The sequence below is a fragment of the Nilaparvata lugens genome, chromosome 9 (assembly GCF_014356525.2).
Source record: "Nilaparvata lugens isolate BPH chromosome 9, ASM1435652v1, whole genome shotgun sequence".
NCBI classification, from domain to species: domain Eukaryota; kingdom Metazoa; phylum Arthropoda; class Insecta; order Hemiptera; family Delphacidae; genus Nilaparvata; species Nilaparvata lugens.
Window position 1 is genome coordinate 41,618,756 of NC_052512.1, and position 13,944 is coordinate 41,632,699.

At 38.0% G+C, this 13,944-nt stretch overlaps 1 protein-coding gene across 1 annotated transcript in view; it reads left to right on the top strand.

Annotated features, from left to right (window-relative positions):
* LOC111062848 (probable E3 ubiquitin-protein ligase HERC1) overlaps positions 1-13,944 on the top strand; it is a 121,345-nt gene that overhangs the window by 23,750 nt on the left and 83,651 nt on the right. Inside the window, exons 8-11 of the mRNA XM_039435890.1 lie at positions 2,988-3,164; positions 6,820-7,031; positions 10,074-10,139; positions 11,821-12,137. Coding sequence (XP_039291824.1) covers positions 2,988-3,164; positions 6,820-7,031; positions 10,074-10,139; positions 11,821-12,137 — 772 coding nt within the window. The remainder of the gene's footprint in view (positions 1-2,987; positions 3,165-6,819; positions 7,032-10,073; positions 10,140-11,820; positions 12,138-13,944) is intronic.

The window sequence follows — 13,944 nt, forward strand, 5'->3', positions numbered from 1 at the left end:
GTATCTTTCCTTAAGCAACAAATGCTCTCCTCCATCTTCTCTAAAGCAACGTGTTGCATCCGAAAAGATACACAAGGAGCATAAATGTATCTTTCCTTAAGCAACAAATGCTCTCCTCCATCTTCTCTAAAGCAACGTGTTGCATCCGAAAAGATACACAAGGAGCATAAATGTATCTTTCCTTAAGCAACAAATGCTCTTCTCCATCTTCTCTAAAGCAACGTGTTGCATCCGAAAGGATACACAAGGAACTTTAACGTATCGTCACATAAGCAACAGATGCTCTTTTGTATCTTCTCAAAAGCAACGTGTTGCATCAGAATTGATACACAAGGAGCTTCAATGTAACTTTTCTTAAGCACAGGTGCTCGTTGTATCTTCTCCAAAGCAACGTTTTGCATCAGAACTGATACACAAGGTGCTTCAATGTAACTTTCCTTAAGCAACAGGTGCTCATTGTATCTTCTCAAAAGCACAGTGTTTCGCATCATAGAATATATACAAAGAGCTTTAATGTATCAGTCCTTGAGCAACAGATGTGCTTTAATGTATCAATTTATAAACAACAGATGCTCTTTTGTATCTTCTCAAAAGCAACGTTTTGCATACGAAAAGATACACAAGGAGCTTTAATGTATCAGTCCTTAAGCAACAGATGCTCTTTATCATCTCTTAAGCAACGTTTTGCATCCGAATAGATACACAATGAGCTTTAATGTATGTTTCAGATGCTCTTTTGTATCTTCTCTGAAGCAACGTGTTGCATCCGAAAAGATACACAAAGAGCTTTAATGTATCAGGCCTTGAGCAACAGATGCTTGTTGTATCTTCTCTAAAGCAACTTGTTGCATCCGAATAGATACACAATGAGCTTTAATGTATGTTTTAGATGCTCTTTTGTTTCTTCTCTGAAGCAACGCATTGCATCCGAAAAGATACACAAGAAGCTTTAATGTATCTTTCCTTAAGCAACAGATGCTCGTTGTATATTCTCAAAAGCATCGTGTTGCATCCGAAAAGATACACAAGGAGCTCTAATGTATTTTTCCTTAAGCAACAGTGATTGTTTTTTGTATTTTCTCAAAACCAACGTGTTACATCCGAAAAAATACACAAGGAGCTTTAACGTATCGTTCCATAAGCATCAGATGCTCTCTTGCACCTTCTCAAAAGCAATTTGTTTCATCCAAAAGATACACAAGGAGCGTTTATGTATTTTCTTAAGCAACAGTGATGGTTTTTGTATCTTCTCAGAAGCACCGTTTTGCATCCGAATAGATACACAAGTAGCTTTGATGTATCTTTTCTTAAGCAACAGATGCTCTTTTGTATCTTCTCAAAAGCAACGTGTTGCATCCGAAAAGATACAGAAGGAGCTTTTTGGAGTTACGTCTTTTTAGCACAACACAGCCTATAGTCCAGTCAATATAGACATACGAAAGGGGGTGTGCTTGCAATTTATATTGTAGCCTAGTTCTGATTTTCTAATATATTATTTGGGTACATAAGAGAAGTCCAGAATCAATTTCTTCATGCAAAATTTCCTTGTGCTAAATACAGAGTGGCCCTAAGACCTCGTATTTTCGGCTCATTTTCCAGTTTTCAGTTTGTTATTTCTGCCAAATCTCGTAATCGGACAGAAAAATTTGCTCTCGCCTTTTTTATATTATAAAACTCTGAATAAAATGAGATCTTCCGGAACTCTCTATCTCCAATGAGTACTGAGTTATAATTTTTCAAAAATGAGTGAAATTTGAAGAAAAAAAAACAATTTTGATGAATTTTAGTTTTTGATCAACAATATCTTGTTACCATTTAGATGTATAATTCAAAATCCCTCTGGGCGTATTTTTGTGCTCTACAATCCGAGATCAGGTAGAGTGCTCTATCTCATATGGATTTCCAGGTACACCTGACATCAATGTTCCTTGTATTGTGAAAAACACCTAATTTTCAGCTTCAACCATCATCACCAACTACATTGTCCTCACATTGATATTTCGCACAATGACATAAGTTCATGAGATTATGTTCTATGAGAATCACCCGTTAGATGCACTTCATTTCATTATTTCCTAGTGGAGAGGCGCGCTTAAGGACACCTCAAGGATCAAAATTTCAAACACTTATAACTTTTGACACAATGCTCAGATTTCATCGTACTACACTTCATTCTTCTTGGCTTGTCAAGGCGGTCCAAAATCATGCATCATAAGTCAAATTTAGTCGAAAAATTGAAATTTTATTGTTGAGTGTACTTGAGCCCGTATTCCAATACACAAAAAATGGCCAATTCCTATATTCCAAGTAGCTACGTCCTTTTAGCTCAACACAGTCTGGCATTCGTTCAAGGTCTTCTTAAAAGCAACGTTTTGCATCAGAATTGATACACAAGGAGCTTTAATGTATCTTTCCATAAGCAACAGATGCTCTCTTGTATCTTCTCAAAAGCAATTATTGGTTTTATCCGAAAAGATACACAAGGAGCTTTAATGTATCTTTCAGATGCTCTTTTGTATCTTCTCAAAGAGACATTGTGATCTTTACAGTCCAGGTGCTGTAAATTTGCCTATCAGAAAAGGGCCACTAGACTACAATACTACCCGTTCAAAAACATTGAAAATTTTTGAAAATGTGTCTTTCCATAAGCAAAAGATACTCTTTTGTATCTTTTCAAAAGCAACTTGTTGCATCTGATGAGATACAAGTTCCGTCAAGGAAAAACGTTTCCAATTATAGAAATGAGAAAATAAAAACTGCGACTACTGTTATAAAAACTACGACTACACTCTGTTTTGGGAACGCGTTCCCCGGTCGAACCACTGTTGCTCCCCGGTCGATCATCAATCGCTCTGCTGGAGTGACGTTCGGTTGCGGAGCAGAGCGAAAGTCTGTACGCACCTTTAGACCTCACTTCGCACGGTCAATAAATTTCGAATTTCGATGGCTTGAATTAATAAATTGGTTATTGATGATTATTATTGCAGGTGACTACGGCAAGCTGGGCCATGGCAGTACGAGCGTACAGAAGACGCCGAAGGTGATAGCGGGGCCTCTACTGGGCAAGCGAGTGGTGTGCATTAGTGCCGGCAACCGCCACAGCGCTGCAGTCACAGACGATGGCCAACTCTACACATGGGGCGAGGGAGAGTATGGGCGCCTGGGTGAGTACAATGCAAACACTACAATAGCATAAATGGATATCCCATGGTATAGGGCCTTTATGTCGCAACTTTTACTGTTATCTCAAGCTGATAGTCCACGTAGTTCTTTCTACTTTGATAGTCCACGTAGAAGGAGAAGGACAAAGAGAAGGAGAAGGATGAGGAGAAGAAGGAGGAGGAGAAGGAGAAGAAGAAGAAGAAGAAGAGGAGGAGGAGAGAGAAAACTGTCAAACTGTCAAGTGTCGCAAACATGCCAGTCGGGAACCAACAGGGAACCGTTCTTGGCCGTTGTCCAATTAGTCATAAATTGGTTATATCGGTTGTATTAATTGTAATATATTGGTTGTTGGGGGCCTATAGTGAGGTCCACGTTATAATGACAGTATTTGATCAACTTTGGTTTTGCTATCCTTGTCTATCATTCGACAAAGCCGGTACTATCCTTTTCTAGGTCCACAACGATGCCAAGTATGTTTTTGACAGTGTAGAAATATAATTAATTAATGCAGAGAATCGGCATCGCTATTCTCCTATCTTTATCCACTGTCATTATAACGTGGACCTCACTATGGTCAAAAATATGGCCGCCTGGGTGAGTACAATGCAAACTGTCAAGTGTCGCAAACATGCAAGCCCTCGAACAGGGTACCGTTCTTGGCCGGTATCCAATTAGTCAATAATGTTGGGGGCCTAGTCAAAAATATGGGGCCTATAGTGAGGTCCACGTTATAATGGCAGTGAAGAAAGATAGGAGAAAAACGTTGCCAAGTCTCTCCATTTTGCCACTGACTGTACACAGCTATTACTCAATTCATCCCATCAAATTTAATCTAATAATAATTATCATGTCCTTAATAAAATAATCAATTTAATGTAAAATTAATCAAGGAAATATATTTTTTCATAATCTGATTCGAAAATTTGCTTTCATAACTGAGATCAGACTTTTATTCTTATACAAACCTGAAATGGCGGCTAATTTAAAAAGCTGTGATACACCAATCTGAATCTCAAAACAACAGAAATTAAGTTATCTGGTAGATATTCTACTCCAATTTCTTTTGAAAATAATAGAAATCCTATTCAAAAATAAGTCATTTTTAATAGATTAATTCTTAAATAAATTTTCAATATTATTTATACCGGTACGAGTAGGTCTAACCTATACGGGTAGGCTAACTGAAGCATGGATGAAGTCTAGGATGGTTAGTTATCAACTTTTAAAATGTCATTTCAGGTGTTTTAATTTGTGTTTCTCATACGGTAATGTTTAAAAATTATTTCATTGTTTCAAAAATACATTTTAAATCAATTATTCGACTTGTGTACTCAAGTATTTTGATAGAATGAAGAAAGAAAATGACGGCTGAGAATATGTTTTGTTCAGTTTTGTACAGTCACTGTCAAAAGTGAATATAAAATATTCTGGTTAATAGACAACATTGCAAAGCGAGAGAGAGATAGTGCTATCTGTTTTGTTGTATGATAGAAAAGGACAGCAATAGTATTGTCAATTGTACACTGCCATTATAACGTGGACCTCACTATAGGAGCACCAATTGCTTGATCATGAAAATATATTTGTTTCAATAATGATATTATCATTATTAATAGAACATTTCGGAAAACCGAGCTTTGCTCTGGAGTGTAAAAGCATAGAAAATTTGTAACGAAAAATTGAATTTATAGTTTATATTTATCTATTCATTTTCTCAGTCGTACAATTATTTTCACAGTTATATGAAGAGGCACAACAGGCTTATGCCCAAAACTGTCCCTTTTCAAATTTATACTACAGTCCAAATCAAAATCTAGGTTGAGCTACTATCACTCATCAAAATAACAATTTATTCACACTTCAAAAACAAACACATCATCAATTACAAATAGAATATCAGGGACTGAGCTCCGGTCTGGAGTACAAAAGCATAGAAAATTTATTACGAAAGAAGAAATTATAATAACATTCATAGTTCATACAGAAATGTTCTATCTAATCACATTAAATTGAAATTAATTCCCAGAGGAATGCAAAAATTTCCCTCACAAAGGCCCGGTTGTACAAAAACCCGGTTAAATTTCAATCCTGATTAACTTCACGTGAACCAAATCAGAGAAGACCATTTCAAAGATAGATCTACTGGAATGAATCAGGATTGAAAATAACCCGGCTTTATTGAACCGGCACTAAAGTACCTGATTGAATGATTACAAAAGTTCAACAGCTGAGTCTTAATTTTGACACAGTCCCACACACATGAACTCGCTCACTCACTTTCCATCATCAACAGACGACGAAATAATTATTATCAGCTGTTTTCCAAGGATGAATAATAATTATCCTTTTTATGTCCTTCAGCGAGTTTTCCCAGTGATGAGACCTAGTGCAATCAAATTTTCATATTATAAACCGACTATGTTCTGAATTTCGTGAGAATCGTTAGAGCCGTTTTCGAGATCCGGTCACATACAGATATACATCTACATCTAACATCTAAATACCTAAACATATAAACAGAAATTGCTCGTTTAATAGTATAGGATACAGGGTGGCACAGAATAACGGGAACTTTTAAAAACACCATAAAACATTAGTGGGAAGGGGCAAAAATGATTTTATTTAAACTAATTTAAAGTTCAAGACTTGCCATTTGAGAATCATCAATAACATCTATCACTTTTTGACGATTACTTCTTCAAGATGGCTTCCTCCTGCACGAATACACTCTTGAAATCTGTGTTGACGATTCCTCATTGATCACTGCAACGTCTGCGTTTCCTGGTCCCATGATCTGTCCACCTGAGATATTCTGTTTGTGGAGCTATCTCAAATCACACGTTTTCAAAATTGACCAATAACTGTGGTTGAATCATAACAGACAATTCAAAATGAAATTGACAATATCCCAGCTGAAATGTTGCAGCAATCGCACAGATCTGTCCCAATACAGCTTGTGGCCTCTGTTTTCTACGATTGAAGTTTGAGCATATTGATAGTAAGGGACTTTCTCAACAATCAACTTATGCCTTAATGCCAGGTCCTGGTGCAGTATGCCAGCAACATCATTATGCCTCTTGAGGCATTCAGTGCCTACCATTGACTGGCAGGAAGAAACAATATAATTTTTTTTTGAAAAATTGATATTTCAAAAAAAATGTTTTATTGAATCAGCAATACCATGAAGAATTATCCTCTATGAATCTATCTCTTACCGAATTTGAAATCTTCTGTCCCAAAAATTTGAACTTTAGGCACTTATCATATCTCAAAAAGTAATGATCGGAAAAAAATGTTTTCCTGAGAAAACATTTTCATTTTGGTAGCTTGATGATATACAAATCGAAAAACTATGAAAAATATCACCAGTAGAAAGTTTATTTTTAGCCTTTGCACAGCCTTAATGATCTAAGGAACAAAATTCAATTGTTACAGATGATATTTATTTTTATCATATGATTTCAATTCATTAGTTACCAGAACGTTAATAACAGTTTAGTCTTGAATGTATTTAAAATAAAGATGATTGTTTGATATGAAGAGTATTATTTATTCAATATCTAACATCAATAAATGGGTTTTTGTATTGAAAATAATTCAGCAATATCTAAGATAATAAACCAACCTAACCTAACTGAATGTTGTTTGCGGTTGCAGGACACGGCGACAGTCTGGGCCGCCAGGTGCCGACACTGGTGGAGGGGTTGGCGGGCGCGCTTGTGGGTGCAGTTGCGTGCGGCAGCGTGCACACAGTAGCCGTGGCACAGGACGGCCGCACAGTCTGGTCGTTTGGTTCGGGTGACTGCGGCAAGTTGGGTCACGGCGACACGGCCCTTGTGTCACGGCCCAAGGCTATTGCCGCCCTACAGGTGGGTCACATAATCTATCAAATCAAACTCATTTCCTCATCATCTATCTATATACTAATAAGAGAGAGTAGGGTTGTGTTTGTTCGCATCAAAACATGTCAACTTGTGGATTGCATACCGGGATAACGGGAATGATTTAGATCTCCAAATTTTGCACATAGATTCTAAAAATATCAATCTCGTGCACCTCGAAGCCCGAATTTCAATTTTGTTTCTAGATTTCTCAGAATTAATGTGGAATAGTTATTTGTGCAACTAGTGAGCAAAGTGACAGTTTGCTGCACCGAAAGAAACGTTTACGCCCGAGCCGTAGGCGAGGGCGGAATGGTTTCTTGAGTGCAGCAGAGGAACTTTGCGCACGTATTTCACATTAAGTTTTTCCTACAGTTACCATTGAATATAAAAAGTGGGTAATTATGGGTAAAATTGCCTGAAATGCATCAAATGTTTTTCTGTGTAATTTTATTATTGATAAAAACCTTAATCCTAAAATCCTAAAGTCCTCGTTGTCCTTGGTTATAATATATAATGAATAATAATTAGCGCGTTGTGCTTGGTTGCACCTCTGCTCACTATAGCAGCCACAGCAGTCACTGTTACCAACTTCATTTTGATTTTGCTGCACTGTTGCTCCATATAACCTACTAAGTATTTTGCGTTGCCATGTTGCAAATCTGGAGTGCAGAAAAATTTTTCCCGCACTAGAGCGGAAAAGTGATTCTTTGCGTTCTGTAATCAGTGCAGCAATGGCCACTTTTCAACGTAACTGTAGGAAAATTTAATTCATGGCACATGAATTCATAACTATGTTAATATAGAACTATAATCTAGAGCAAGGTACCTAGAATACGTATTCTAGGTACATTGATCTAGAGAGACTACCTCTTCGAAACAGATTGGTAACTAAATTAATAGCCAGTCGAATTTTGTCAGGTTTACATCAAGTTCAGGAAGGTTTCTGAACAAGATTTGAGTTATATCACTTTATTATGTTGGTATCAAGAATTTATCTATACTATAATAAAGGAAAGAACTGGCTTATACACGTACGGGATATGAAAATTATGTTTGACGCATCATCACGTCTAAACTACTGGACTGAATTCAACTTTAAATTTTGCATACAGTTTCTTAATTAACTCAGGATGGTTCTATGCCAACTTCAAACTCTACAATATTCCACTCAGTCAAGTTTTCAGTTTGTCAAGTTTCAAAATGGACCCTTGCGGGGCACGGGTTACCTGCTAGTACTATAATAAAGGGAAAAACTGACTTATACACGTACGGGATAGGAAATTTATGTTTTACGCATCATCTACTTTTACAGGGTCTGTATAATAAGTAACCGGACTGACCTCAGGAAATTTTTTATGGGCAAAATATTTTATTTATTTACAATGTAAATGACACTAATGTAATAACATTGAATATATAAAATAATAAGGTAGTCCTTGTGCTATTTTTCTTCCAAATTTATAAGTGACAAAGTCCAAGATAAGGTTAGAATTCCACGTGAACAATTTTTATGAAATTTTAGTCCAAAATAAACATTAAAACTATAAATTTTGAATTTAGATGGCTTGAATTAATAAATTAATCAGAAATATTCCACTAAAAAAAATATATACACTTTATCATTAGATATCTTCAAAGTCCCTATTGGAGTCTATAAACGCTGATACCGGATTTTCAAATCCCTGAACGCTCCCTGGAAGTCGGCAACCTTTATGCTGTCTAGAGCCCTCGTCGTAGCACGTTGAACGTTTTCCAGAGTCCCGAACCGCGTCCCCTTAAGTTGTCTCTTGATCTTGGGGAACAAAACGAAGTCCGGTGGTGCCATATCCGGGCTGTAAGGAGGATGTGGCAACGTTACCCTCGACTGTTTGGCCAACTGCTCGGTGACGAGTAGGCAGGTTTGCGACGGAGCATTGTCGTGATGAAGGATTCACGAATCGGCAATCCCCGGACAGACTCGATGAACCCGGGCGGTTAGTCGACGGAGCACCTCTCTGTAGTACTGGTCGTTTACAGTTTGGCCGGGTGGCACAAACTCTTTGTGAAGAGAGTTCACCGTCGACTAACCGCCCGGGCTCATCGAGTCCGTCCGGGGATTGCCGATTCGTGGATCCTCCATCACGACAATGCTCCGTCGCACACGTGCCTGCTCGTCACCGAGCAGTTGGCCAAACAGTCGAGGGTAACGTTGCCACATCCTCCTTACAGCCCGGATATGGCACCACCGGACTTCGTTTTGTTCCCCAAGATCAAGAGACAACTTAAGGGGACGCGGTTCGGGACTCTGGAAAACGTTCAACGTGCTACGACGAGGGCTCTAGACAGCATAGAGGTTGCCGACTTCCCAGGGAGCGTTCAGGGATTGGAAAATCCGGTATCAGCGTTTTATCGACTCCAATAGGGACTACTTTGAAGTTATCTAATGATAAATTGTACATATTTTGCCAATCAAAAATTTCCTGAGGTCAGTCCGGTTACTTATTATACAGACCCTGTATATCTATATTATAGTAAATAACTGGTTTATACTCGTATGGGATAAGAAATTCATGAATGACGCATCATAATTATATACTATAACTAGCCGTCAAGCTCGCTTCGCTCGCCATATCCGTCTAGCCAGGGGGCTCCGCCCCCTGGCCCCCGACTGGATCGTCCAAAAATGAGATCAGCGGGCTCGCTTCGCTCGCCTTCATGTAGACCTCAGCGGAACCTCTGTACCAAATTTGAACGTTTTTGGACTGGTAGATTTTTAGTTCTGTGAGTGAGTGAGTGCCATTTCGCTTTTATATATATAGATGAAGGAAAGAACTGGCTTATACACGTTTCTACTTGAAAGAATTAGTAGCAAATAAATGTTGAGGATTATTATATTGTTCTTGTCATGAAATATTTGATTTTTCAGGATATCGATGTAGAAAAATCTATTCCATTTTGAAATGCTAACCCAATAATATAGGTAATTAATATTTGTGATGCACTTTGTCTATTGATTAGTTATTGATGCATTTATTTATTCATTCACAGGGTGTTCCTATAAGGAAGGTGGCTGCTGGAATACAATTTTCGTTGGCTTTGACTCCTAGTGGTCAGGTAATGTCTCAATTCAATAGACTCGCATACTATTACTATTGTAACGATCATAGCAATGATATGATTGTATCCTATAATATTAAACGAGCAACTTCTGTTTATATGCTTAGGTGTTTAGATGTTTGTATTTCACCGGATCTCGAAAACGGCTCTAACGATTCTCACGAAATTCAGAACATAGTAGGTTTATAATATAAAGATTCGATTGCACTACTTGGACTGTAGGCTTGAGATAACAGTAAAAGTTGCGACATAAACGCCCCATACCATGGGATATCTACTTATGCTATTGTTTCTCTATGGTTACACTATCAGTACCCTATGATAAAATGTCACCTGATTTTCAACTTATAACCCAATATTCCTAGCTACTGTATAAAAATCTTCAGTTGTACCATCTCACACTAAAGCGACTCAGGTCGAGAAGAGACTCGACTCCAGTCGAGAGCATTTGTTTTGAATTGGTGACAGTCGCGGAGACTAGAATCGACTGGTCTGAGTGTAATCATTTGGAAACACATGCTATCGAGTTATCCTTTCATTGCCTTCAAGATGTTTAATAAGTTGCCAGAGTGGGTCAATGATAGTGGAAGTGATAGACAGTTCCGAGCAGTTTTGAAATCACTCTTGGTGGAGCATCCATTCTATAACCTGAGTGAATTTCTTGATAGTGAGATGACATTTTGAAATTTTTTTGTGACATGTTTTTTAAACCCTGACACAGTCTATCCAACAGTGCTGGTCAATGACCTAGAATAAAACTAAAACTAAAACATTCACTTTCAATCAGCTGATTATATCTGTATTTTTACAGAAACAGTAAGATACAGATATAAAAAGCTTGGCATCAACCGATTAAAAGTAAATTGCTCATGTTCGCGGCGCGTATATCTGTACGCACCTTTAGAGGTTTACACCAAATCTGTTGGCTTCTTATCAATTTAAGACACTGAATTTTGAATGAAAAAGACTGAGAAGTTGTCAAAAACCACTGATTTATTGATAATTAGAAAGACCGGTTTATCAGAGATCGACAATGGTGTAATAACCGAAACCGGTCTTTCCAATTATCAATAAATCAGTGGTTTTTGACAACTTCTCAATCTTTTTCATTCAATATGAATAATTACCACAATATCAACTTCTCAACTACACAAAAAAACACTGAATTTTGTTTTAAATTAGCTCATTCATAATCACTGCACTATTAATTTTTTTCTATTTCACTTTTTGTGTAGTTGAGAAGTTGATATTGTGGTAATTATTCATATTGAATGAAAAAGACTAAGAAATTGTCAAAAAACCACTGATTTATTGATAATTAGAAAGACCGGTTTCGGTTATTACACCATTGTCAATCTCTAATAAACTAAAACTAAATACAAGAGCAGCAGAATTCATACTAGTAGGCGAGTACTGCTATTGGTCGAGGGCATGAACGCCTGCCATTGGCCTAGCTAGACAGTCTCCTCCCACTCAACGGTGTGACAAAATGGCGGCTTAAGCAACAGAATCGCCATGATGATAAAATTTACTTTTAGTACAAAATAAGAACCAAGAAAAGTTTTTTCTACTTCCACTAAGCACTCTTTTCACTAAGCACAAGATCTGTTGGGTTCTTCTCAATATTTGAAACTGAATTTTGTTTTTCGCGTTTGTAATGTTGTTTGCTTGTAACCAGGTTCTAGCATGGGGCAACGGGCCGTGTATCGGGTCGGGCAGTGCTGACTCGACGCAGCTGACGCCGCAGCCGATCGACGAGTTGGCCGGCGTCAGAGTGGTTGACATCGCGGCGTCAGACCTGCACTGCTTGGCGCTGAGTGGTGACTGCGATGTGTTCGCCTGGGGCAACAACAGCGTCGGTCAGTGCGGCCAGGGTCACTCCAGCTCGCCGCTCGCCCGGCCGCGCAAGGTGCTCGGTCTCAGCGGTGTCCGGGTGCTGCAGGTGTCGGCCGGCACATCGCACAGTCTCGTCTGCACCTCGGTGCCCACTGATCGGTCAGTAAACTATTGCAAGGACCTTACTCTTCTGGTGTATCTTTTCGGATGCAACGCGTTGCTTTTGAGAAGATACAGAAGAGCATCTGTTGCTTATGGAAAGATGCATTTAAGCTCAGTCTCGTCTGCACCTCGGTGCCCACTGATCGGTCAGTATATAGACAACACAAACTATTGCAAGGATGCTCTTCTGGTGTATCATTTCGGATGCAACGCGTTGCTTTTGAGAAGATACAGAAGAGCATCTGTTGCTTATGGAAAGATACATTTAAGCTCAGTCTCGTCTGCACCTTGGTGCCCACTGATCGGTCAGTAAGGCTAGGCACACACCAGTTAGTCAAGACAAGACAAGACAAGACATGATCAGACACGTTTAGTCACAATACTTCACATAATTGCTTAATATCGGGGACCGAGCTTCGCTCTGGAGTGCAAAAGCATAAAAATCTTTTACAAAAGAAGAAATTATAATAACATTTATACAGAAATTTTCTATCTAATCACAGTAAATTGAGATTAATTCCCAAAGGGAAGGCAAATATTTCCCTCACAAAGGCCCAGTTGCACAAAAGCCGGTTAAATTTTAATCCTGATTAACTTCATGTGAACCAAATCAGAGAAGACCATTTCAAAAATATGGATCATTTAAAAAATGTATTACGAAAGGAGAAATTATAATAACATTCATACAGAAATTTTCCATCTAATCACAGTAAATTTAATGTGATGTGGAAAGCGAAAAGGGACCAGATGTCGAAAGAGTAAAATGTTCAGGGCAGACAATAATAGAGATTAGGTTCAAAAATATCGATTTCAAGTTTTCAATCGATTATCATGCAGTTACATTTCCTTTGTTGGTCAGAATCGATTGAAAAGTCGACTTTTTCGTCGATTATATGAACCCCTGTAATGTTGTAGAAAAGGGAACAGTTGTGGTTGTGGAGTTATAACATTGCCCTGTTTTTATGTTTGAATAGGCATCACTCAATCATTTTTACGTCGACGTAATATACAAGGTTTTTGGAAATTTTGCATCTCAAGGATAATATAAAAGGAAAAAGGACCTCCTTCATAGGTCAATATTAGAGTGAAAATCAGACTATAGAATTATTCATCATAAATCAGCTGACAAGTGATTACACAGATGTGTGGAGAAGCCAGTCTATTACTGTATTTCCATAAGGTCTATAGTTTCAATCAGGTACTTGTGGATGAGAATACTGCGTGAGGTCTACTGTTCACAGAACTACTAGTAAATTCAAACCTGGTCCTGAACATAACAAACACAACTAAAAAAATCATCAAATTCGGTGAACACATAAAAAAGTTATTGAATGTCAAAATTTGAGGCTCGATTTTTTTATATAGATCATTCATATACTAGTAGTTCTGTGAACAGTAGACCTCACGCAGTATTCTCATCCACAAGTTCCGGATTGAAACTATAGACCTTATGGAAATACAGTAATAGACTGGCTTCTCCACACATCTGTGTAATCACTTGTCAGCTGATTTATGATGAATAATTCTATAGTCTGATTTTTACTTTCCTTGCCCTATTACCATAGGTAATGAAAGTATTGCTTTCCGAAAAAAATTAAGGTACCCCAATTTCTAAATTTCCATACGTTTCAAGGTCCCTGATTCCAAAAAACTGGTTTTTGGGTATTGGTCTGTATGTGTGTGTGTGTGTGTGTGTGTGTGTGTGTGTGTGTGTGTGTGTGTGTGTGTGTGTGTGTGTGTGTGTGTGTGTGTGTGTGTGTGTGTGTGTGTCTGTATGAGTGTATGTGCGTCTGTGTACACGATA